This window comes from Euprymna scolopes, chromosome 20, assembly GCF_053919585.1.
Source record: "Euprymna scolopes isolate OS-2025 chromosome 20, ASM5391958v1, whole genome shotgun sequence".
Taxonomy (NCBI): Eukaryota; Metazoa; Mollusca; class Cephalopoda; order Sepiida; family Sepiolidae; genus Euprymna; species Euprymna scolopes.
Window position 1 is genome coordinate 47,486,243 of NC_136501.1, and position 24,735 is coordinate 47,510,977.

Consider the following 24,735-nt stretch of genomic DNA (forward strand, 5'->3'; position numbering starts at 1 on the left):
CGTTCTCACACAACTATTTTGTATCTAGAAATGTAAACAAAAATAAGAAGGAAGGAAGGAAAAGGGACAGATTTAAGGAATAAATTCATTCGAAATACTGTCGAGAATTATAAGTGTCAACTGAATTTAAGGAATAAATTGTAAGATGGTCAACATCATGAAATTTGGAATATAGACTTTTGTCATTTATTTATTATATATATGTTAGATATAATAATTTGAAGAAGTCAAATATTTTTTATTATTTAAATTATTATTTATTTTATTTTTATTTTTTTAACCACCAGATCCCCAAGTTCAAGTTCTGTAACCAGCAGTTCATCTGGATCATCTTCCAGTTCAAGTAGTCCAGTGAAGACAAAGCGGCGGCCTGAAAATAGCAGAAGGGTAAGTAATTGGGGGTTATGTCTTTGATACAGTGTGTGACTGCTTGGATTTCTTTGATTTCTTTAGTATATATATAATATTGCGGAAACAAAACAAACAAAAAAACGGAAAAATCATTATCTTTGATTTCTGATGTTGATATTTTACTTTCAACCAAGCAGCTGCATAAAACCATCTAATGTTATTCCTTTTCAGTATTTCATTATTTTTACAAAAATGAATCATAAAAGAAAGAAGATGAAAGTGTGTTCTTCCTCCTGGTATTAAAAATTGATATTCTGAAATATTTATTAACCTAAAATAGATTTTTTTTTTTTTTTTTTTTCTTCAAGTCTGCTAATGATGCAGATAAAATTTTCATCATCAGAATTCTTTAAAAAAAATTTTTACGTTAACTTTACTATTTCTAATCACAAAATATATAACTTCTCCAGAATTCCTTCTATATTAAAAAAAAAAAAAAGAAAGAAAAATCTGTATTGATGTACATACCCCGTGATGGAAAGAAAATATTGTATTCCGAAAATCACGTAAATACACCAAGTAGCTTTATTTTTATAAAGAAAATCATTTTTGACTGATTAATCAATTCATAGACATAACAAAAGTCTCACAAGTTTGAATTATTAAGTTATCTCGCTTTGGTTCTTGAGTGTTTTTAAAATGGCGGTCAAGACAGTCACTCTTTTGGATACTCATAAAATTTGATTTTCTTATTTAAAAATAAAACTATTTGATCAATGTATATGATTTTTTATATATATATATATATATATATATATATATATATATATGTATATATATTTGTTTCATCTCAAGTACATACATCATACAGATTGTTCTTTATTTTATTTTATTTTTTTTAAATATAGGAATTCTGGACACGCATTTAAATAAGTTCTCTTACCTTTTGGCAAAGAGGTTAGATACAAGGTCACGTGAGGTTTTAAAAAGCCAGTGCAGTAGAAGTGTAGTCCAGCCTATAAAACAATGAAAATTTTTTAAAAATAAGCATAATTTTAAAATCTAAACTGAAATTATGCTTTAATTATTTGGAAAAAGAATATTTACAAAAATAACCAGGATTATTTTATCTTTTTTTTTTTTTTTTTTTTTTTAACTATTCATCTTCTTTGTTTTACTTGTTTTGTTCTTTAATTGTATAATGGCTGCTTGTCACAAGGGTTCTTATTTACAATGATAAAAATGTTTCTCTTACGGTAACTTTTAATGTTGGTTATTTAGACGGGCATGTGTTCTGGGATTTTAGATTTCTTCAAAACCCTGCAAAATAGTGTCCTTTGATATTTTTTTATTTTATTATTATGATTGGAATTTATTACCAGTAACCATTTTCTAATGGTTTTAAGGGATTATCTATAGTTTATGATTAATTTAGCTATCAAAGTCACTTATTTTAAGATGAAAATTTACTGATTACATTGGTTCATTTCCAGGAAAATATTTTGTGCAATTTAGAATAACAGTTTTTAAATACTTTTTTTTATTGTCAGATATTTTAATGAATTTAATGAAACCATTTTTAAATATAGGCAATTTATTTCAAATTTTAAAATGAAATTGCTGTAAATGCTATTTCCTTATATAGTAATCCTTAAATGAAATATGTTTGTAAGAGCAGGGTTATTAGAAATGATAGAAAAATTACCTCATCATCAAATATTTTTTTTTTTTTTTTTTAATCTTATTGCAAAGTTTCCTCCTCATCTTTTTAGAAATTTGGGTTCAATTTTTTTTATTATTATTATTTTTATTTAATATATTGAATGTTTTCGGACAGATGAACGAACCTCTATTATCAGGAAATGTACAGAATGTTTTTGTTTTTGGATCCATGTCTATTGAAGACGAGATGATGAAGCGGTTTTAAACCTCCCAGTTTTGTCTCCGCGACTGTACAGCTGGGGCTACTATTCCAGTATTGTTTTTCAACCTAGAGCTGGGCAGCAGCAGAACATCTAGGTGTCATGACTCCCTTGCTTTTCCACCGATCACCACCAAAATGAACTCTGATTCTTTGCTATACATGCAATAGTGGATGCCTTTACATTTCCCATTTAGTAAATCTCTTTGAAATACTTGTCATAGTAACTTTAGTCTATATTTTCTCATTGCAATATTAACTAGTACATTATGTTTACTCCTTTCTCTTTGATACACTATCAGAATCTAGCATTAAATGTGCTTTTAATCATTTCATTTTTTTCTTTTTATCTTAAAAAGCAAATAGAAAATCCTGATTTGTACGGCTATTGGTTAATTTTAACCTTTTTTAAATTTTTTTTTTTTCCTGCTTAGATTTTCTTGCATAACATGTTAGTACTTATTCAAGTTTTAAGAGCAATATTGATTGCTTACAGTGTATATAGGTGTTAGAATACTAATTAATAAAGATTATCCTTGCCTTTTGTTTTCTCTATCCAATTCCCCTCTTCCTCCTTTGCTTCTTCTTAGCAAGGAGAATTAAACCTAATATGAAACTGAACAGCTAACACAAAAACTATATTTCACTTCTTTCTATATAAGCATTAAGTGAGGATGTGTCGAATGTTTTGCACTTCTCTTAAAACAAAGTAAAAAAAAAGAACCTTCTCTCTTATGTGTTGTCATGTTAGTGCCCCTCATCCTCTTGTTGTCTGCAAAAAGAGTCGACTAATTGATGCTTCCATATTTTGTAGTATTATTGGCATTTGTCCCTAAGTTAGTCTATTTCTTTTTTACTGGAAACCAAACAGAGACACACCTGATTTGTTGAAGTTATTCTATTTTTGGAAGCACACATCCAGTGTTGAACACACATCTCCATAAACAGCAACTGGAGACCATTTATAAAGTTAACCCCAGGACAAACACACACTTTCAGGAACTGTGGCTTTAAACTGCTGCTCACCGATGGATCTTTCTCAGATCAGTACAGATTGTTTTGAATCAAGGTAAGTTCAAACAATACTGTCTTTTTGATTTCATATTTAATTTTTAATAACTCAATCCATCTTTTTCGATTATTTCATTTGCAGAGAACAAAGGTAATTTTTTGTGTGAATACATTGTGAAAAATTCTCTGGACCTTCGTCTCTTTTGCTTGTGACCTGTCCCCCATTATTTTATTTTTTTCTTTTCATGAAAATCCGTGTTTTATGTCTGAGAAACACTGATAAATTAACGTATATGATATATCCAGACTCTATTCTCTTTGTATTATATAATTTCCAATCAAGTGTTAAATTGTTATTGTTTGCTTTTTATAAGTTTACAATTTATACAGGCTTTTTAGAGTCTTACTAGTATAACTTTTTTGTATTGAATTCTTCAGACTATTGTTCTCTTCTTTCACAGTCGATGTAACCTCCAACCTTCTTCAGAGGTATTTTGTCAAACTTTGAAATCTGCAAGGATCTGTGGCGTAGTGGATAAACTATTTGGTAAAATACAATTATAAGTTACATTCTTCTGGAGGTTGAAGGTGCAATCCTCAGTGCAGGCGACACTCAAAAATGCAATTGCGAATTACTTGAGACTTCTACCTGGTCATGACTGACTAAACGTGAGTATGCTACTCCCGTGGATTAAATAATGGATTCTATTTAAAATTCCATACAGGATTCTAGAGTTTGACAAGGTACACTTGAAGGAGGTTGGAGTTTACATTAACCAAAACCTGAAAATAACGCCCAAGATGAGAACAGTAGTTAATCTAAATAATACGAATAATCAATCCTCGTCTCAAATTCAGAAACATAGTATAACTGAATAAAAGTTTTTTTTATAATGGCTTCTTAATTTTAACCTTGATGGAAGTAAAAATAACAAACAACTTGCTATCTATTGCTACTCCTTTCACCTCTTTAATTAATATTAATCATAAATTTCAATATTCTGATTTTATAATGACATGCACGAAAGTGAAACTTGTACCCGTATTCATTTTGTTATTCCTTAAAACGTGTTTTGTTTGTTTTTGTGTCTCGAATTGAGCAGCGAAGATGAAATTTTTTTTTATTTTTTTTTTTTTTCAGCTCAATTTTATCTAAGAACCACTTTCCTTTATCTTAGTATTATACAACTATTTTTCTTTGTCAGTCCAATTTTTCTACAGTGGCCATTGAAAAAGGAGACATGAGGAAAACTCTATCAAATGATTTCAATCATCCAATGTTATTTATTTCCTTGGTGTTTTTTTTTTTTTCTTTTTTTATCTCCACATGTGAGAGTACCAGTAATAAGTAACACTAGTCTGCTGGCCTCTGGTTGTGCTTAGAAATGCCTGCTGTATATGACTATCACAATGGACCATCCCACAAAGCCATCCTGTGACCAACTACTACTCCAACACTTGAAATGGACAATTTCTCAGGGAACAAAAAAAACTTCGTGCCTTTTTACCATTTTAATATAGTATCAAATTCTTTTCTTTTTTTTTTTTTTTTTATTTCTTTCGGACCTTATCTTTTTCTTAAAGATAAAATCTAATTTCCAAATTTAAAGCAGATAATCTTTTTACTTTGATATTTATTTCATATCAAAAGTTCAAAATAATGTCCATATTTTATCATTTATACTTTTTTATGCCTAATCCATGGCTGTCGATGAAATAATGTTTATATAAAGATAGGATAGAATTTTGACTTTTTTTTTTTTTTTTTTTTTTTTTTTATGGTACTAAGTTGGTTAAATTGGCCAAAATGTTTATTTGGATTAAGAAAAAAATTGTTTTAACTTTATCGAACTTCTTTTACCATTGTATTTGACTTTGTTCATATGTCAGTCATCTTTGCTATTGTTAGGTTGGTGCAAAAATAATTTTTTTTTGTTTTTTATATAGTTGAATGTCAAAAAACGACATCATTTTTGCATCAACCTAATACATTCTCCTAGATTTTCCTTTTTCTTGTCTTACTAAAGAACATCTTTGGGTGTTTTATGTATGTGATGTATATGTAATCAGTTTTTGTAGGAATTGGATTTTTTTTTTTTTTCTTCCAAGGAAAAAAAAACCCTTCAGATTAAATCTACACCTCCTCTTTCTTGCTTCAGGCTGATTGGCCTTTTCGTTTTCATTCTGTATTGTTGGTATCTATTAAAATACGCAGCAAATTTTTAGCATTTAGTTACATTGCATCTGGCTTATTCCTTTATTCTCTCAAATGTCTGACTTTAATTAGTGTAAACTTTAGCTTATTTAGTATTACACATAATTTTTTAAAAATATAGAAAAATCTTTATGATGGACGTATTTGTCATGGAATGAAAATGGCATATTCCAAAAATCATGTGAAGTGAACAAAAAAATATGTATTTAATAAAATCAAATTTAATGATTTTTAGCAATTAAGTAGTTTTAGCATCTATTGATGATCTCTTATGGAAAAATAAATAAATCTTGTTAATCGAATCAAGTTGTCAGCCCTTGAATTTTAATGCACCCTATAAAAAAGTGTGTACTGTTCGTCTCCTCCAGCTTGTCACAAAATTTGATTTTTTTTCTTTTTAAATAAAAAAAAAAAAACTGCTTGATCAATTTATGTAATTTTTAGAATTTGACATCTTTGTTCCATGACTGGTTTGTCCATCATAAAGATTTTTCTATATTTTTTGTTTTTTAAAATAAGTGTAAGTCTTTAGAAGAACCTAGAGTTTTTATTAAATGCTCACTCAGCATTCACTTAGTCACTTTTGATTCAAATAGCAGAAAATTTACCAAAACAATTGTTTTCTTACATGGGGGGGGGTTCTAACAGTTGTCACAATAAAATCAAGAACTAATTTTTCTATCAAAGCAGAAAAAAAACCTTTTTCATTAAAAGAAATCATTTTTGTTTTTAAACAAGTTTTCAATACTACTTGATGAATTTTTAATGTGTTATATCACTGTGAGTTGTACTGAAATAAACTTGGATGTCTTTTTTTTTTTATCAAACTTGAATAATCTTTTTTTTACATATAAAAGATGACTGAAGGTTGTAATTTTATTCATTTAGTCTCGATTTTGTCTACATCTGTAATATACTTATCAGAACACATGAATTTCGTACCCAAATACTTGTCATTTAGTTAAAATTTTCAGCATTATCATCTGGTCTATCTCTTAGTCATTGTTTTTTTTTTAATTTACTTTTCTGATAAAAACTCCAATAAATTTATTTTTAAAAATAATTTAATCTTGACTCGGTAATGATTGTAGTTTATCAAGTTTGCAGCAGTTTATAGGTTTATCCAATGGAATCTGCTAATGAAATCAGATAGGCCACATTTATTATTTATTGTCATAAAGCTGCATCTGAAAAGATACTGAGTTGTTTTTATGTGTACAAATTGTCTTGATTTAGTTCTTAATATAGCATGAAAAAAATCTTCTCAGAGTTGAAACAGATCTGATTCAATATAACGGAACTTGCACACACAAAGGCTTTTGTATTTTTTTTGGTTATTATTGTTATATAAAGCAAACTTTGCTTTCGTATAAGCTGTATCGCCTGAAGAGGTCTTTAGTTACTGGTAAATAGATAATCAAAACATGCTCATGACTGTGTAGCAACATATTACTTATGTAAAAACAAATAGTGTGTGTGTATGTATATATAAACAAATAGTGTGTGTGTGTATATATATATATATATATATATATAAACAAATAGTGTGTGTGTGTATTTATGTATATATATATATATATATATATATATATATATATTATACATACACACACACACACACACTTGATTTCCTTTTTGATAAAACAATAAAATTACAATCTATAGGTTCAAATAAATTAACTTTGCTTTTTCTGGTATTTTTCACATTTATCCTTTAGTTAAACAAACTTCAAATAAATAAAAAAACATCTATTTTTACTATATATATATATATAAATTGTTTTTTTTATATAATTTAAAACCTTAGTAAATTGTATTGTTTGTTAATTTGCAAGAAACAACACTAATTGTTGATAGGTTCTCTAGTATTTTCTGTCCAATTAAATTTTTCCATTCATCTTTATTTTTTCAGTTGTTTCATCCTTTTTTTCTGCCCCTGTTTTCTCTATAACTTGACTATTTACAAATAAAATGAAAATATTTAGACTATTGTTCTTAAAGGGGGAATATACCTTGATGAGTTTGTTTTGTTTTTTTAGTTTTGTTTTTGTTTTTTTTTCTGGAGAGGTGAGGATGATTTCTGAAAAGTTCAACAAATTTCTATAAAATATTTATTTTCATTATATATATATATTTTTTTTTTTTTACAAATGGCAACACATTTGTTGTTCTTTTCATTCTTTGGGTTGAATATTTTTGCTTTTCACTCAAATGTATCTTTATCTTTGAGACTCTTAAGTTAATACCTAATCTGACAACAGCCATTATGCATGGGGATGTGGGAAAAACTTCTTTTTTTTTTTTTTTTTTTCCTTTATTATTATTATTATTATTGTATAACACATTTTATTTTTTCATTTGCAGCCTCTTTAGTGTTGTGATAATATTTTGTATGCTTTATCTTTTTTCTTACCCCCGCATATTGCAGGAAAATAAACCAAGTCAGAACCATGAACCTGCAAAGGCTGCATCTCCTGTCAAACTGGGAATTCAACAACGGCGTCATTATCGTACACACGAGGATACAGTGGAGAGTTCCAGCAGCAGCTCTTCTTCTTCTTCCGAAGATGAAGCTCCTCCACCAAGTAAGTAGCAATTTCTTTCATCATCCTCCACATGCCACCATGGTGATGGTAGTTGGAGTGATTTAAAATTGGATTATACATGCAACTGGTGACCACTTGTGAATTTCTTACTCCCATGGAACTTCCTCCTTTGTCGGAAGCCGGTTAAATCCGCATAGGATTAGTGCCATTTCCATTCCATAATTGGATTTACAGAATTATTTCTCTTATGACGGTAGTTGACAGCATGTGAGATATCTTTTAAACATTGTTCTAACAATCATCAAATGCTATTTGCCAAATCTGAGCTGTAACATTTGCCACCGGTCTTTCACGCTTCAGAACGTGTCTCAAATCAGATCCCACACTGTCATCCAAGGTCCAGACCTTGTGCCATCACTGAAATGTTGCATCTTGTGCCTGTTTTACAAGTACATTAATGGAATGTGTTCTGATGAACTTGTGCCTTCTTGACATACATACTCTCGATAAGCAGCAAAATCATACCCCTTCACTATTGAGGTCCCTAAATGCAGGAAATTTAATATTTTCTTCCCTTGGACTGGTAAACTCGGAATTCCCTCCCTGTTTCCTTCTTCCTTGACTGTACCAATTTGCAGAAGTTTAAATGTAATGTGAACAAGACATCTTGTTGCTCAACTCTTGTCAGACTCTTGATGAACACGCCCCCAAATAGTAGCCCCTTACGTTCCAAGTGGTAAGGCCTTGTTTGGAGTGAAAATGCTTTTCTTTTTTTTTTTTTAAATATTTATTAGATTACTCATGGTCAAGTATCTGTTTTTAATATATATATATATATATATATGTGTGTGTGTGTGTGTGTGTGTGTGTGTGTGTGTCGCAGCATCACAGTTAAAGGGTTGATCTACGGGTTAAACTAACTAATTTGGAATTGGCACCTTCGATACAATGTTTATTAATGCCAAGAATTCTTGAATCTTTTTTTAAATTAAAAGTACACACACACACACACATATATATATAAAAGTGACAGTGTTCTGTGACAAAGATATACAGGCAGACAGATACATAAAAGACAAAGCCATCAAGCCAGATATTGTAATATGGAACAAGCCTGAAAGAACTGCGCTGATTATCAACGTCACAGTCCCGAATGATTTTGACCTGAATAGAGCTGAAGAGGAAAAGATAACAAAATATCAGGACCAAAAAAAAAAAAAATGATTTAAAAACGACATGGTCTCTGAAAGAAATAAACATTATACCGGTTATGATAGGAGCAACTATCTTAATAAAAAAGAATCTTCAGAAATACTTAAAAGCAATCCCTAGAAGACTAGGCTGTAACAAAATACAAATAGCAGCCATAAAGGATACAACGTCTATTCTTAAAAGAGCCCGCCGATATAAATTAAAATCATAACAGAATCAAGTGTTAGTTCCAGAAGGGAGCCCTTGATCTCTTTAAATTTACTGAAGTAAAATTAATTTAAAAGGGGGGAGGGGGGATATATAAAAGAAAAATGTATTATCAAAAATATGCAAATTGCTGGGAGGGGGGGGGGATAAGATGTCTAACTACATGTTAGTTTAATGCACGTGTGATTGAAGCCACTGTAGGTAATATCATGGTGGTTGGTATGCTGATACATTGCGCATTGCTTCAATAGATGCATTTGAAAACTGTACAGATCAATATAAAACATATTTAAATTTAAGAACTTATGCTCTATGGGTTTGAAGAAGTGAGGGGGGCATAACTGAATCGCAGACGCAACGAAAAAAAAATCATTTCTTGTACAAAGAATGATGGCATAATTGCTCACAATGCTGTAAATGAAGAAAAAAAAATGTCTGAATTCATTCTCGCAAACATCACAATTCGTACCAACTCCTAACTTAAACCGTAATTGATGTCATCAACTCTCAACGTCTGCCCTCTCTATTGCCCGTCAAAAACTGGACTGGCTGTTCTCTCTAATTTATCCTTTTAATAACCACGATTTCTCTTGTATGCAAATTACTGTCACATGTACACAAAGAATCCATCTGTAAAGTTGTTTTTCTTTTCTTTTTCCTTTCCCAATCCTGTCACCTGTGTAAATAATACGTTCTATTACAAGTGTGTTGTTTAATAGTTCTTGCTCTGACTTAGAAAGACTTCAATAAGTATGTGAAAGACTTCAATTCGAAGGCATAGAGAAGCAAATCAGACAGCTTCCTAACCCAATGGTCCACTGTGTTTTATAACTTTCACATCCTCAATTGAAACATCAGAAGCTGTTGAATTTGACTTGCACATTGTCAGTTGCATTTAAGTGAGATGAAATATGCTATTTTAAACAGATGATTTATATACTGGCATTAAAATAAAAATTGTGTAAACTGAAAAAAAATGTTTCTTTCTAAAATGCAAATTGTCAAAAAGAAAACCAATAGTAGAACGTAACAAGCTATGTAAAGCGACAGGTGAAAGCTCTTTACAAACATCCACGTACAGTTTGAACGTTTGTCAAGGTAGTCGTTGTCACAACCTCCTGATCTGACTGATTGTTCTTCCATGCAGCAAAGGCACAAAGAATGCTGCCTTTTTTTTCTGTTGAGCTGAGCACAACAGTGCTATATTTTTTGCCAATTACTGCGGAAACCACAACTTGGTGCTGGGGTGCAAACTCCTTAAAAGGTATGCCAGAATAAAAGCTCCTTGCATCCTCCATCACTCAAGTGAGAATAAATTTAGTGTTTGGAGCTGGTCTTTGTAGATAAGTGTGAAGAATCCTGTTACCATCCTGGTTGCTAACAGTATATATAATGATTTGCTGCCTGGATGACATAATCAAGAATACACCATACCAAAGTTGCATAAATTTCGTAGTATTTAAAATTAGTACACTGAAATAAATTTTAGTAGGTTTTTATTTTAAATGATTTTCTTGGTTAAATCAAATATGAATAAGCAAAATTACAGTAATTTCAGAATAAAAACTTTGATTGGTATGTGTGTGTGTAATTTTTTATTTTAGTTATTCGCCATAACAAAACTTAAAATTATTTACTGTTTAACCTTTCTCCTATAAAATGTTTACTAAATTATAAAAAACAAAAAAAAACTTGACTGATGCAAGCCTGTGACCAACATTGTTTGCTCTCTTCTCTTCACATCTTTGTGTCCTCTTCCATCTCTCAATCCATGTTCAAGTCTCAAGAAGCACAAGGGATCTAACACAGAGGGCAACAAGGACAATATCAAAATTTCTGAAACTTATAAAAAATATTTTCTAATCAAGATTACTGATGCAGAAATTATTTGTTTTAATTACAGAAGACCATCGTGACAGAAGAGACAGGCGTTCTGAATCTCCTAGGAATCGTCGGTACCCATCACCTTCTAGACCCCGTGATCGTTATGGCAGAAGAGATATCATCAGAGATCCTGGTTCACGGAGAATGAGACGACGTCCATCTCCCTATAACATGCGCAGATCACCGTAAGTTTGCATAAAGGAAAATTTTAATTTGCACTTTTAAATATTCTCTCTTAATTTCATCAATCAGTTGGTTTGATTTTGCTTCTCCCCCCCCCCCTTTTTTTTTTTTTTTTTTTTTATCTCCATAATTATGCAAAAGGATTGTGAATAAATTATGTAATGCTCATTCCAAATTTTATAAGAAGTATAAGATGAACCCTTTTACAAAATGTATATTATAGAAAAATACTTTATAGAGCAATTCTTCTAGAATTAGATTTAATTTATTTTAAAAAAAATCAAATGTTCAGACAGGAAATAGAAGTTATTCCTTAATCGATGGAGTTTAGAAAATTTATACTTTTCTTGTCAGAAGAAAAGAAATAGTTCAGTAGTGTAAACAAAAAATTAAAAAAAACATTTCTGAAACATTATCAAAATTGAAAATTTAATATTTCCAAGAGTTGGAAAGCCGGTAGAATCCACAATGAACAGAAACAATCTAACAGTAAATTCAATCTACAATTTTGAGAACAGTATAAAAATTCAAAACTTAGAAGTTTCAATTGTTGAACCTGATTGCAGTATTAAAAAAAAAAAGAAAAAAAGTTACATGAGAGAGAGATACGCACACACAGTTGCAATAATTTATCATGTGTATTTTTAAATATACTTTTATTTTTTATTTATTTTTTTTTTTAATTCAGTGAAACAATAACAAAAGTTATTTTAATTGCATCATATTTAATTTTATCCAGCTATAACTATGGCCAAGCACATGGCTGGGCTAATCGGGACCAAAGATACAGAAGAAGTCCTCCCCAACGATATTCTCCAGTTAGGGCAAGAAGGTCAGTTTTTCTTTTTTATCATTGTCACATAAGTTGTCATTCTTAATTTTTTTAAGTTTACATCAAAATAAGTTGATCAAAATAATTTTTTTTATTTATATTTTGCTAAGTGTGTAAAAACTATACTTCTGTTTCTTTAATTCATATAAAAGGAATCATTATGTATATATTGTCTTGTTAACGGTTAAGCAATAATCGATATACTTGGAATTGAATATTGGAAATCAACTATATTTTTATATTTGAATAACATGTATACATTATTTTATAGTCCTTTCAGATGAGTTCATTCTAACAGTTAGGAATGTTTATCTCTCAACAAAATTATCCCCTTTTAAAACTGAAATTCTTATAAATATTAACTCTTTTTTTTTTTTTTTTTGAATCATTATCCAAAGTTAAAGATGGTTGTTTTTTATGCAGGCAAGAATTTTTTTTTTGTTCTTTAGTGGAAGGCTGAATTAGCTTCCTCCAAAGGAGAAAGTTTCATGGGAATATCAAGTTGACAAGCAGTCCCCACCCCACTAGTGTTAACTTGATGTTTACTTCAAATAAATCATAGTTTACTTTATTAGTTTGAGGGAGGGGGGGGGGTCAATTTGTAAATATCCTAAGATATATAATGGTTAATCTATATATATTTTTATCAATATTTAAATTTTGAAGTCATCTTTGTGATATATACTGTTGTAATCTTGTTTCTCTAAAGTACAATTTGCTTGCAAAGAAAGTAAAAATTGTATAATGTCTAATTGTGTAATGTCTAATTGTGTAATGTCTAAAATACCTTATAAACGTTTTGACATTTTCAGGAGTCCACCTCCTCGTTCACCTGGACGGTCAAGGGACAGAATGCGTGGATCATTCCGTCAGAGAGAAGTTTCTCGTTCTCCTTCACCTCCGAGGAGAAGAAACATTCCTTCGCCTGAGAATTTCCGAAGAAAGCCTGGTAGAAAGTTATCACCTGATAGCCCTCCTCCCCATCGTCAAATGAGACAGCATTCCCCTTACAGGTCACCTCCTCCCAGGGTGCGACGTTCATCTTCTCATTCCTCTCCACCACCGCAACAGCAACGCCAAAAAAGGAATATCTCACACTCCAGATCGCCTTCTCCAGCCGCCAAAATGATGCGTGCCAGTCGTTCATCATCAGAATCACCTCCACGTATACGTAAGAAGCCTCTTTCGGGGCCGAGTAAAAGAGATAGAAGTCGTTCTGATTCTCCTGCTGCTCGCCGTGATCTCTCTCCTGAGGTGACTATTTTGTCTTCAGTCAGGCGTCAACAGCAGGCGCCATCTTCACATCAGAAATCTTCGTCTTCTGCTTCTCGTTCCCCTTCTCCAAAACGCTACAGACAGTCCCACTCTCCCAGTTCTCCTGTTCAGAAAGTTGGTAAATCCATGATGGCCCGTCAGCAACCTTCCCCAACTGTTGTACATCAGAGGAAAATGCGAGAACGCTCCCAATCCACTGATGGAGAAGATACTTTGCCTGCTAAGAAGCAATCAAGATCCAAGAGTCTGTCTGCCAGCCGTTCACCATCTCCTGTTCAGTCGAGGAGGAAAATATCCCAGTCTCCACCTTCCAAGAAACCAAGAGATGATATGGACACTGACAAACTTTCCGAGCATTCTCCTAAAAAGTCCAAAAACCTTGGAAAAGATAGTCATCCACTAAGTAGTCCGGAGTGTCTATCCAAGGCACCACAACCCAACAGCCCTTGTACTCCTATTGGTAAATCTGATGCCCTTTTGATGGCGACCTCGGTTGCACCCGATACAGATGAAAAGGATTATCAACAACATAAGAGTCAGTCGGCTGTTAGATCAGATGCAAGCAAAAAGAAAGTAAAGTCTGATGCACCCGAAAAAGAAAAGAAGAAGAAAAAGAAGAAATCATCTTCATCAGAGGTTAATTTCTTTTTTCTACTTTTACTACACATTTTTTCTACTTTTATTACACTTTTTTTTTCTTTTTCTTTTTTTTTTTCTTTTTTTTTCTGTGATAATTAATGCTTGGTTAAAAACAGGCTGCAGTTATTTTTTAACTTAATTGTATTGCTTCAATAAGTGACTGGTGCTACCAGATCGGGCTGTCTGAAGATACCGGCTTCCTGACCTAAAATTTACCATGCATTGATGTTTTTGTTTGTTTTTTTTTTCCTTTCCTTTTGCAAAACTCAAGCATGTAAAAAACAAAACCAACAATTTTCCTCTACAAAACAACCAAACCAAACACTATTAACAAATACTTGAAGATATAAAGAATTTGAAGTATAAAATTAAAACAAAGCAACCAATTTCAATAATTGACTGAAATTAAGTCTTTTGAGCCTTTCGAGCATGTCATACAACAGTTTCACACTTTTTTATACACGGTCCTTTGCATTATTGTCGTATTCTGCAAGATCTTTTAAGCTGCATTGGTTGGGTAGTAAGTAATAAAATTTTCAGTTATTTTCTCTGAAATTGGTTTGGCATACTATTCTCATCTTTGTTAATCTCACAAGATATTTGTCTGGTCATAACTGACAGAACAAGAACAAACTTCCTCCATGGATTAAATAAAATTTCTGTTCTAAATTTTGTACAGCTTCCCAAATTCAACAAGGTGCACTTTGGCCGAAACATTGTGGGAATAATAACCAAGATGAAAATAGTAGTTTGAATAATACAAATTTTCAAATAATAATTTTCCTAATTTTTTTTATTTATAATATACTAGCGGGGGTACCCGGTGTTGCCCGGGTGTTTGTAGATGGGGGGGGGGTAAAAAAGGGGGGTTTTGGTAAGTAGGTAGGATTGAACCCAGAACGTTGAGGTGAAGGTGGAAAAGAAGAAAAGAAAGTGTGAAAAAAAAAAAAACTTACAACTTACCCACTCACACATGAAGGGAGACTAACTAAACAGAATTCAGTTTTAACGATGAAAAAGTTAAATTGACGGGTGCACGATTTTAATGATCACGCCATAGAAGTCCCGCAGTGAACTTTTATTGCGGTGTAGTTATTTGGGTTTTGTTTCCCAACTTTTTGTTTCGCCAACATGTTCAAAACCAGCTCCTCATAAAGAGGAGAGTGTCCATATGAAAAGCGATTGTCTGATATAAGGAGTTTCCCCCACATTGATCTAACGCCCATTGCTTTCTAGGATATTCCCATCACGAAGGCTGGGAACCGTACCTTCACTTTTATACGAAAAAGTCGAACAAACACAAAATAGCAAGCCGAAATAGCAAGAATTTTATAAAAGTCGACGTAAATAAATGTAGACGCACGTTCGCAAATCGTACATATTATGATCTAGGGGGGTATATAAAGAGTTCAAAGACATAATAAACTCCCACCCCCACCCGAGAATCCCGGCGAAAAAAAGCCTTTCTTGAACATACAGAAATGCGCGCGTCGCATTTGCTGTTTAGATATATAGATAAGATTTTGCATAGTAATGGTTATTTGAAACCTGCATCACAGGTAAAAACACGTATCATATACTTACGTGTTGTATCAAATTAGTATAAGTTGAAAAATTACGAAAAATGTTGCGGTAGAAGATGTTACATCTAGTTTTTACAAAATTATCATACATAATACTTGTTCGACATTTTCTATTTTGAAATGTCGGATTTTATTTAGAAGCAAGGGAGATAAATCTGTTGAATTGGTCGCACAACTCTTCCACAATGAAACATACGATAAAACTCCATAATGCGATAAATTCTATTTTTACTTGTAATTATTTTTCTACTGAATCATTTTTCATAATTTTTGGAATTTATGTTAATTTCGACTTTAGTACCTGATAGTGTTTTTATCTGAAAATGCATTTGTTTTTAAACCCACTATCTGTCAGAAACACTACCATATTTTTTTTATTTTTCTACTCAAAAAATTTTCTTTGCCAAGTTACTTTATTCCAATTATTCAATTAAAAATATTTTATAGATTAAGTAGATAATTTTGACGAAATATTTTATTAAAGCTGCACAACTTATATATTTTCTGGAAATATTTACATATATTATATTTTTAATCTTGGTTGTGTTTGTTTTTTTTTTTGTTTTTTTTCCAAATATTACAGATTTTGTTTTAAATGTGCGTTTATCTGACTCTCTTATTTATAACGGGTGTTTTGTTCTGTGTTTTTTTCTTCCCCCCTACAGGGTTCTGACAGCGATGTTGTGACAAAGAAAAAGAAGAAAAACAAAAAGAAACACAAAAAACATAAAAAACATAAGAAGCACAAGCACAAGAAAAGCAAAGAGGATGGTGATGATGCAGAGGTATGTCATTAGATTAGCTTCAATTAACCGCAAAATAAAAATTGTATTTGAAATTATTATTTGATTTTCTTTCTTTTCTTTCTTTGCAAAGTAAAGTGCTGCCATGTCTGTTGCCAATTGCTTCCATGCAACCAGTATTCAAACTGTATTCAAATTTGCAGTCAGCTAACGCACTTCCTAACTTCCAGCGTGGTGCTGCTGGAAACGTTGATAAGGCAAATCAGTTCCTTTGCATTTTTTTTCTCTCACGCTTATATCTCCCCTGTGCATGTACTCTTTTTTTATTACATTTTTTCTGATCTTTCTTATTTTTATTTAATAATCATTGAAAAGATTTTTCGGTCTTATTTTTTTCAAGAATTATTGAAAACACTTTTAAAAATCTTTTGGGAATATTATGTATTGGATGCATTTTTTTATGATGTTTGAAATTTTGTTATTTGGATTTCAATAATTTTATTTTTATTCTTTCATAAACATATTTATTTTATAAATCCAAATGAAAAAAAGAAAAAAAACGTTTTGCTACTTGTACAGTTTAATCAAGACATTAAAAAACGAAAATATCGAGGGAAAAAAAAAAAAAAAAAAAAAGGTTATATTGTACGTATCCGTTTTGGACTGAAGATCTCCGGAAAAAAAAATTAATTTAATTTGATAGAGTAGGTTTTTTTTTTTTTTTTTTTACAGCGGAAAAACACGTTCTTATAGCGCGTTGAAGTCAGCCATTGTAAAATTTGCTGAAGCTGAACAGCATGCTACGGGGAGATAACTCCATGTAAAGTGCCGACACTCCCTTCCCATCTTTAATTCTAACTTTTCTTCCTAAAAATCGAACCTTTTGCTCAGTATCATAACAAATTGTTTTTTCGCTGTAAAAAAAAAAAAACTACTTGATGAAATTAAGTGAATTTTTTTTTTTCGAAGAACTTCATTCCATAATGAATACGTGAAATATAACCTTTTTTCGATATTTTCATTTTTTAATGTCTGGACTAAACTGTACAAGTGCCAAAACGTTTTTTTTTTTTTTTTTTTTTTTTAATTAAAAAAAAATCTTATTTTATAATTTCATAAGCATATTATAAAATTTCAAATAAAATAAACAAATATTTTTTTAAATCTTGTTATTAAAAGTGCAAATAAAGACTAGTTGTGTTTTTTATCTTTTTATAATTTTTATTGTATATTTTCCAATAATTCCTTTTCTTATATTTTATTTCAATAAATCGCTTCACAATAGAAATACTGAAGAACAATAAAAGTGAAGGAACTGATTTGCTTTGTCACCGATATACTGAAAGTTAGGAAGTACATTAGCTGATTATAATCAATTTATTTGTTCTGAAATAAAAAATTTTTTTTTAAAAAAAGTCTGTCAAACAGATCATATTCAGTGGTCTTTTTTTTATATTCATGATTTTTTTATTGTGCAAGTAGTAGTGAAAATATTATTTTTGTATGAAAAGTTCTGATATGAGAGTTATTTTTATTATTATTGCAGGCTGCTTCTGACAGTGGTGCCGAACAAGAGAAGCTTGAGAAGTTGTTACGAGAAAAGGCCTTACAGTCTCTAAAGTCGAAAGCGAATTCAGCTAACGAACCTAATGCAGTGATATCATAAAAACAATATTGGGATTAAAGTGGGTGGTAGGGAAAATTAAAAAAAAAAATAAATATATATATATAAATTTAAAAAAACAAACAATTTTTTTTTTTTTTTAAATATTAATAATAATCTGATGGAGGATGTATGGGGGGAGTTACAGCAAGTACCAGGTGACTGCCTTTTAAAAAAGGAAAAAAACTTTGTGACAACATATCTTATGTGAATGACAGTCACTGATTCTAAAGAATAAAACTTTTCATCAAATGAATTCTGACTATCAGTGAGTTCTGCTCTTCTTGTAAACGTTTTTTTTTTTTTTTTTTTTTTTTTAAATTTTTATTCAGTCAAATGAAGAGAAAACTGGATAAAAGTATTGAAACAGTAACAGCAATAACGATAAACAGTATTATGCTTACAACTGGTCAGATGTAACAATGCTTTTTTTATTTACTGTTTTAAGTTATATTGAGAGAGGTGGGAGGGGGGAGATTTATTTTGGTTGTATGCTTATAAAGAAACAATGAGCAAAACTTTCCTAATTGCTATTAAATTCTTTTAAAAATAATCAAAAGCGTTTCTCACAAATTTTACTTCTTTTTTTATGATCGCTTTGGTTACAGGATCATCTTGTCTTATTTGTGGTAATGAGTTTAGACCAATTTCCAAGAAGTAGTCAGTCTAGACAAACCAAAGCAACTTTTTTAATTTATTTTAAAATTATACTTAGTGAGATGAGCTCAATTGATTATTTGCATTATTTAAATTCTTCGGACTACTGTTCTCGTCTTGGGTTTTATTTTCACATTTTGCTCAATGTAACCTCTTACCTTCTTCATGTGTATCTTGCTGAACTCTGGGGGGAGAGGGGGGGGGTCTGCACGGAATCTTAAATAGAAATGAATAGAACCATTTATTTAAATATTTCAAATAGAAATGAATAGAATCGTTTATTTAAATATTTTGAACATAAATGAATAGAACTCTTTATTTAAATATTTTGAATAGAAATGAATAGAATCGTTTATTTAAATATTTTGAATATAAATGAATAGAACTCTTTATTTAAATATTTTGAATAGAAATGAATAGAACCGTTTATTTAAATATTTTGAATAGAAATAAATAGAACCGTTTATTTAAATATTTTGAATAGAAATGAATAGAACCGTTTATTTAAATATTTTGAATAGAAATAAATAGAACCGTTTATTTAAATATTTTGAATAGAAATAAATAAAACCGTTTATTTTAAATATTTCAAATAGAAATGAATAGAACCGTTTTTTTAAATATTTTGAGTAGAACTGTTTATTTAAATATTTTGAATAAAAATAAATAGAACTGTGTATTTAAGTATTTTGAATAGAACCGTTTATTTAAATATTTTGAATAGAACCGTTTATTTAAATATTTTGAATAGAACCGTTTATTTAAATATTTTGAATAGAATCGTTTATTTAAATATTTTGAATAGAAATAAATAGAACCGTTTATTTAAATATTTTGAATAGAAATAAATAGAACCGTTTATTTAAATATTTTGAATAGAAATAAATAGAACTGTTTATTTAAATATTTTGAATAGAATCGTTTATTTAAATATTTTGAATAGAAATAAATAGAATCGTTTATTTAAATATTTTGAATAGAAATAAATAGAATCGTTTATTTAAATATTTCAAATAGAAATAAATAGAACCGTTTATTTAAATATTTCGAATAGAAATGAATAGAACCGTTTATTTAAATATTTCGAATAGAAATGAATAGAACTGTTTATTTAAATATTTCAAATAGAAATGAATAGAACCGTTTATTTAAATATTTCGAATAGAAATGAATAGAACTGTTTGTTTAAATATTTCAAATAGAAATGAATAGAATCGTTTATTTAAATATGTTGAATAGAAATAAATAGAACTGCTTATTTAAATATTTTGAGTAGAAATAAATAATACCGTTTATTTAAATATTTTGAGTAGAAATGAATAGAACTGTTTATTTAAATCCACAAGAGTAGCATGCCCTCGTTATGTCCTCGATTACTGGATAGAAATATTTTAATCCTAATTGATTTGCAATTGTATTAAACTTTCAAACTTTAAGAAGAGTGTAACTTACAATTGAATTTTATCAAGTACTTTATTCATTATGCTAAGGGTCCTTGCATTGTGAAAAAATGACACTAGATGAGAAAAATAGTCTGAAGAATCCAAATAATGAGTTTTTACATTATTGATTATTTTTATAACTTGGATTGCTGAACAGATGTCGATCAGGCAATAAAGCTAAGAAATTGCTATGGTGTGGGAGGAAAAATAAAAATTCAAATAAGATTTTCAACTGGAAAGTTCCATTTATAGTTGTATTGTGCTTGAGACAAAAATGCTGGCCTATTATATGTGATCTGTTTGTACAAGATTTTCTGTGCTTTTGTTGATCCTTTCACTTTTTGTCCAGAATTCTTCCTATAAAAAAATCTGTATGATTTACGTACCTATGACAAAACAAAAATATATTCCAAAAATCATGTAAATTGATTAAGTAGTTTTATTTTAAAATAAAATTTTATGAATGACAAGAGTGGTTATCTTGTCTGCTATTTTGAAAACAATCTTTTTTTTTTTTGTTTTTAAACAAAGGGAGATAGCTCAAACATGTGAGGTTTATTGTATTGAATTTTAAGTAAAACAAATGGTACCTATGTAATTGTCATGTCACAAATAGTAGCATATCCCAAATTATGGAAAACAATAAGATAGAAAAATAATTATTAACGAAAGGTTTTTGATAAAGTTTAGATAAGGAATAAAATTTGTCCAACATTTTGAATTACGTTCATTACGTGACATAAGCAACAGGACTTGATTATCTCTTCTATCCACATATCTTTTTTTTTTAGTAACCCTAATATAGTGATTTCACTTCATTTCATTTACAAATTTCTTTTTTCATTAATTATTTCTCTACCTTATCGTTTTTATTTTTTTGGGTTTTTTTTTTTTTTTTTTTTTTTTTTTGTAATTTTTGGGTATATCACTACTTGAGACCTAATTATTACATTTGTACCATTTGTTTCACCTGAAATTCATTTTTTCATTATTATAATAAAGAAGTACCTGTTATATACACACATATCTATATATATATATATATATATATATATATATATATATATAAACTGCTTGATGAGTTTATGTGATTTTTGGAATATGATGTTTTTTTGTTTTGTCATGAGTCCATTCATCATACAGATTTTTTGTTTTTTAATATAGGGGAGATTCTGAATAAGAAACATCCTCTCTTCTTCATATTCAGCTACTACTAAAGTAACATGGTGAATGAGTAACTTCTTTCTCATCCTCCTTTCCAAACGAAACTACTTATATATTGACTGTGCCTAGCTGGCATTGCTCCGGTGCAATGGATCATTTTAAGCTTTGCTCATTTCCTTAAAAATAAAATAAAATCTTAGTTGTAAGGGAGACAACGTTTTTCTTATAGTTGCTGATTTTTATTTTCTGATCATAATTGGAAAATGTTTTCATATTACCAGATGTGCTAATGAGACTACATAATTTTACAAGTAACTTTTATCAAAGCACATTATTATATTGTCAATGATATGGTATTACAGTAATTACTGAAAATTATTGATAGTTTGATTCTGGCTGAAATGCTATTTAGGTTGAACTTTTAAAATCTCACGAAATAACTATGTCAAATATGTGTGTGTGCTTGTGGAAACCCTAGTATGGTGTAAAGATCAAATAATGAGTTTATACTGTCCCCAGGATGCGTTTGCTTAGAAACAAGCGATCCTTAAACAGTTAGCATAAACGCGTACTAGCAATCAAAACACTGAAGACAGAAAATGCCATAAACAGGTTTATTGAAGGTAGATACGGTAAAAAACTGAACGAAACAAAAAAAAAAATATTGTTCAGAGTATAAAGAGAAAAAGTCCTGAACGAAAACAAGGGGGTTACTTAAGAATTTAAACTAGATTTATGTTGCAATGACTAGGAATTTCCATTAATCACTTAAAAATGACTTTCTAAAAATCAAATTACTCGATCAATTTACATGATTTTTGGAATATATGTTCGTTTTGTTACATGTATGTACATCATACAGAATTTTTTTTTTTTTTTTTTTTTTTTTTCATCTTCTCTTATAGTTGTGTCATCATCTTTCACACATTGGCTGCCGGGTGTGCTCAGGTTCACAAGCATATCTAAAACATCAAACATGATCTCCAACACATTCTGTATATATTTTCGTTGCACCCTGAGTGTGTTTGTGACATCATTGATGTTTTGCATACTGAAGTTAACATTTACGTTTACTGTCGAGTCTGTGTTTGTCAGTTGCTTGATCAATTCATTTCCCCAAAGGCATTTTGATTTGAGCCTGATTACCAATGATTCTATTCTAAACATGAGAACCGAGGCTTTCAAATTGCACTAATAAAGAGACCTGTTCTTATCGTCCTTTGGTCCACTGAACTAGATTTAATTACTATGACTGCTAAACATGATTAAAACCCAAACCCCTATTTCTGTGTAAAAATAATTAAAAAATGAACATAAAATAAAAACCGTGAGCCAATTTGACCGACCGACATTAGGCAAGGACTTGAAAAGGTCCGTGTTGTCTCAGTCGCCTTTCTATTTCATTCCTTCAACAGCTACCCCCTCTCAAACCCATCACTTACCCTTACCACCTACTCTATGTAAGTTGCTGGAATCTTTTAATTGCCCATGTTTTAATCTTTTCAATAACAGTTTCAAACATACACATCATAATTTCATCCATTTCGCTTCAGGTGATTTTTTTTTTTTTTTTTTTTTTTCACTTTGAAGTATTTTGACGTTTCTTAAAGTTTTTTTTTTTATTTTAGATTTCCTTTTGTTTTTCTGATTTTTCAATATTTATTTTCATTATGGTTTAATATATTTAGGTTGACATCTGTATGTGTCGTGTTATTTTCATTATGGTTTTTTTGACATGCGATTCGGCTCTCAGTCGAATGAGTTAATAACATCTGGTTTATAGCGTGGGACCTATTAGATTTAAGACTTTTTTTTTTTTAACCCCCAAGAGACTAATGATAAATGCATCGGTCAAAATGCCGCTACAATACATCATGAAGGTCGTTTTCTAGAGTTGGTGCCATTGTCTTTCTGAATGCATCTGATGTTGGATGTTAGAAGATACACTCAAAGTTTTAAATTATCTTTACTCGACCTTAAGTATTATTGAAATTTTATGGAGTTAGGTAAAAGTATAAAAAAATTTTTAAATTGTCTCCTTTTCAATTAAAATTTTATTTCAGTTGTAAGGGAGATAACTTTTCGTAAATAAAGTTATTTCCCTTTTTTTTTTTTTTTTTACATAGGCGTCACCACTTATCAAGGCCGATAGGGCACTCAAGGATAAGGGTTAAAGAGTGTAGAGTAGTCAAAGGGACAATATAGTAATCGATAGTAATGGAAGGTCGGTAAATTTGTTAACTTAAGTGGAACGGCTCATCAGAAACTTGTTCACGTTGAACTTGAAGACAACCATATTATAGAAAGCAGGAAAACGGAAGACAATTCCACAGGCGTGCAGTTCTAGAAGCTTTGATCATGGAATCTATGTTTAGGTTTAGGCACAGATAAAGAGTGTTGAAAATTATTGATAATGTTTTCAGCTAGTCTAGTGTTTCTTGTGAAAGTTTGGCGAGGGGGGGGACCATACATTGAAGCTCAGTCGAACACTTTCCATGAAAATAACGATACATCAGAGACAAACTCGCAACATCTCTTCTGTGAGATAGAGGTTGCAGCGAAGAGAAAAGGACATCTCCCACCAGGCCACAAAGTCTATTTTGAACCCTATCAAGGCAGGACAAGTCTTTTCTAGCAGCTCCTGCCCATATGTGGCAACAGTATTCCATTCTTGGACGTATCTGGCTCTTATATAGATTTTTTTTTTGATTTTAGATTTCCTTTTGTTTTTCTGATTTCTCAATATTTATTTACCTTGCTGGTTTTTGTTTATTCAATCGTAATTGAAAAATGTTTAGTTTTTATTTTACTTGGGAGAGACTACATAATTTTTTCAATACACTGCGACAAAGTATGGTACTATAGCATGTGATATTATCGTGGTCCAGGGGAGTCACTCAGTGTTGTAATTTGGATGACTAGACACTAAAGCTAACTCCATGTCACAAGGATCACATATGTTCCAACTAACTATTCCATCAATTGCCTCATGTCCACACAGTGTTTGAAGATTACCTGGAACTTTGGTTTGGATTCGGCAATATAAGGAATTTAGGTAGGAGGTTGGTTCTCCTGGCAACCTAAAAACAAGAAAAACACGCTATATAAGAATATTTATTGCAACACGGACGTGTAACAATAATAAAAAAAATAAAAACGTGAAAAAAAAAAAACAAGAAAATTTGCTAGTCAGAAATTTGATATGTT

General features: G+C 30.3%; 1 protein-coding gene across 2 annotated transcripts in view; it reads left to right on the forward strand.

The window, feature by feature from the left end:
* The window catches only part of LOC145241416 (uncharacterized), a 53,404-nt gene extending 34,883 nt beyond the window's left edge, over nucleotides 1–18,521 (forward strand). For both annotated transcript variants that reach the window (XM_080104351.1, XM_080104352.1), the window contains 7 exons: nucleotides 288–387; nucleotides 7,927–8,083; nucleotides 11,367–11,532; nucleotides 12,270–12,362; nucleotides 13,175–14,273; nucleotides 16,525–16,644; nucleotides 18,149–18,521. In XM_080104351.1, the coding sequence (XP_079960477.1) occupies nucleotides 288–387; nucleotides 7,927–8,083; nucleotides 11,367–11,532; nucleotides 12,270–12,362; nucleotides 13,175–14,273; nucleotides 16,525–16,644; nucleotides 18,149–18,268 (1,855 nt within the window). In that variant the 3' untranslated portion in view covers nucleotides 18,269–18,521. The remainder of the gene's footprint in view (nucleotides 1–287; nucleotides 388–7,926; nucleotides 8,084–11,366; nucleotides 11,533–12,269; nucleotides 12,363–13,174; nucleotides 14,274–16,524; nucleotides 16,645–18,148) is intronic.
* The last annotated feature ends 6,214 nt before the right edge of the window (nucleotides 18,522–24,735 follow it).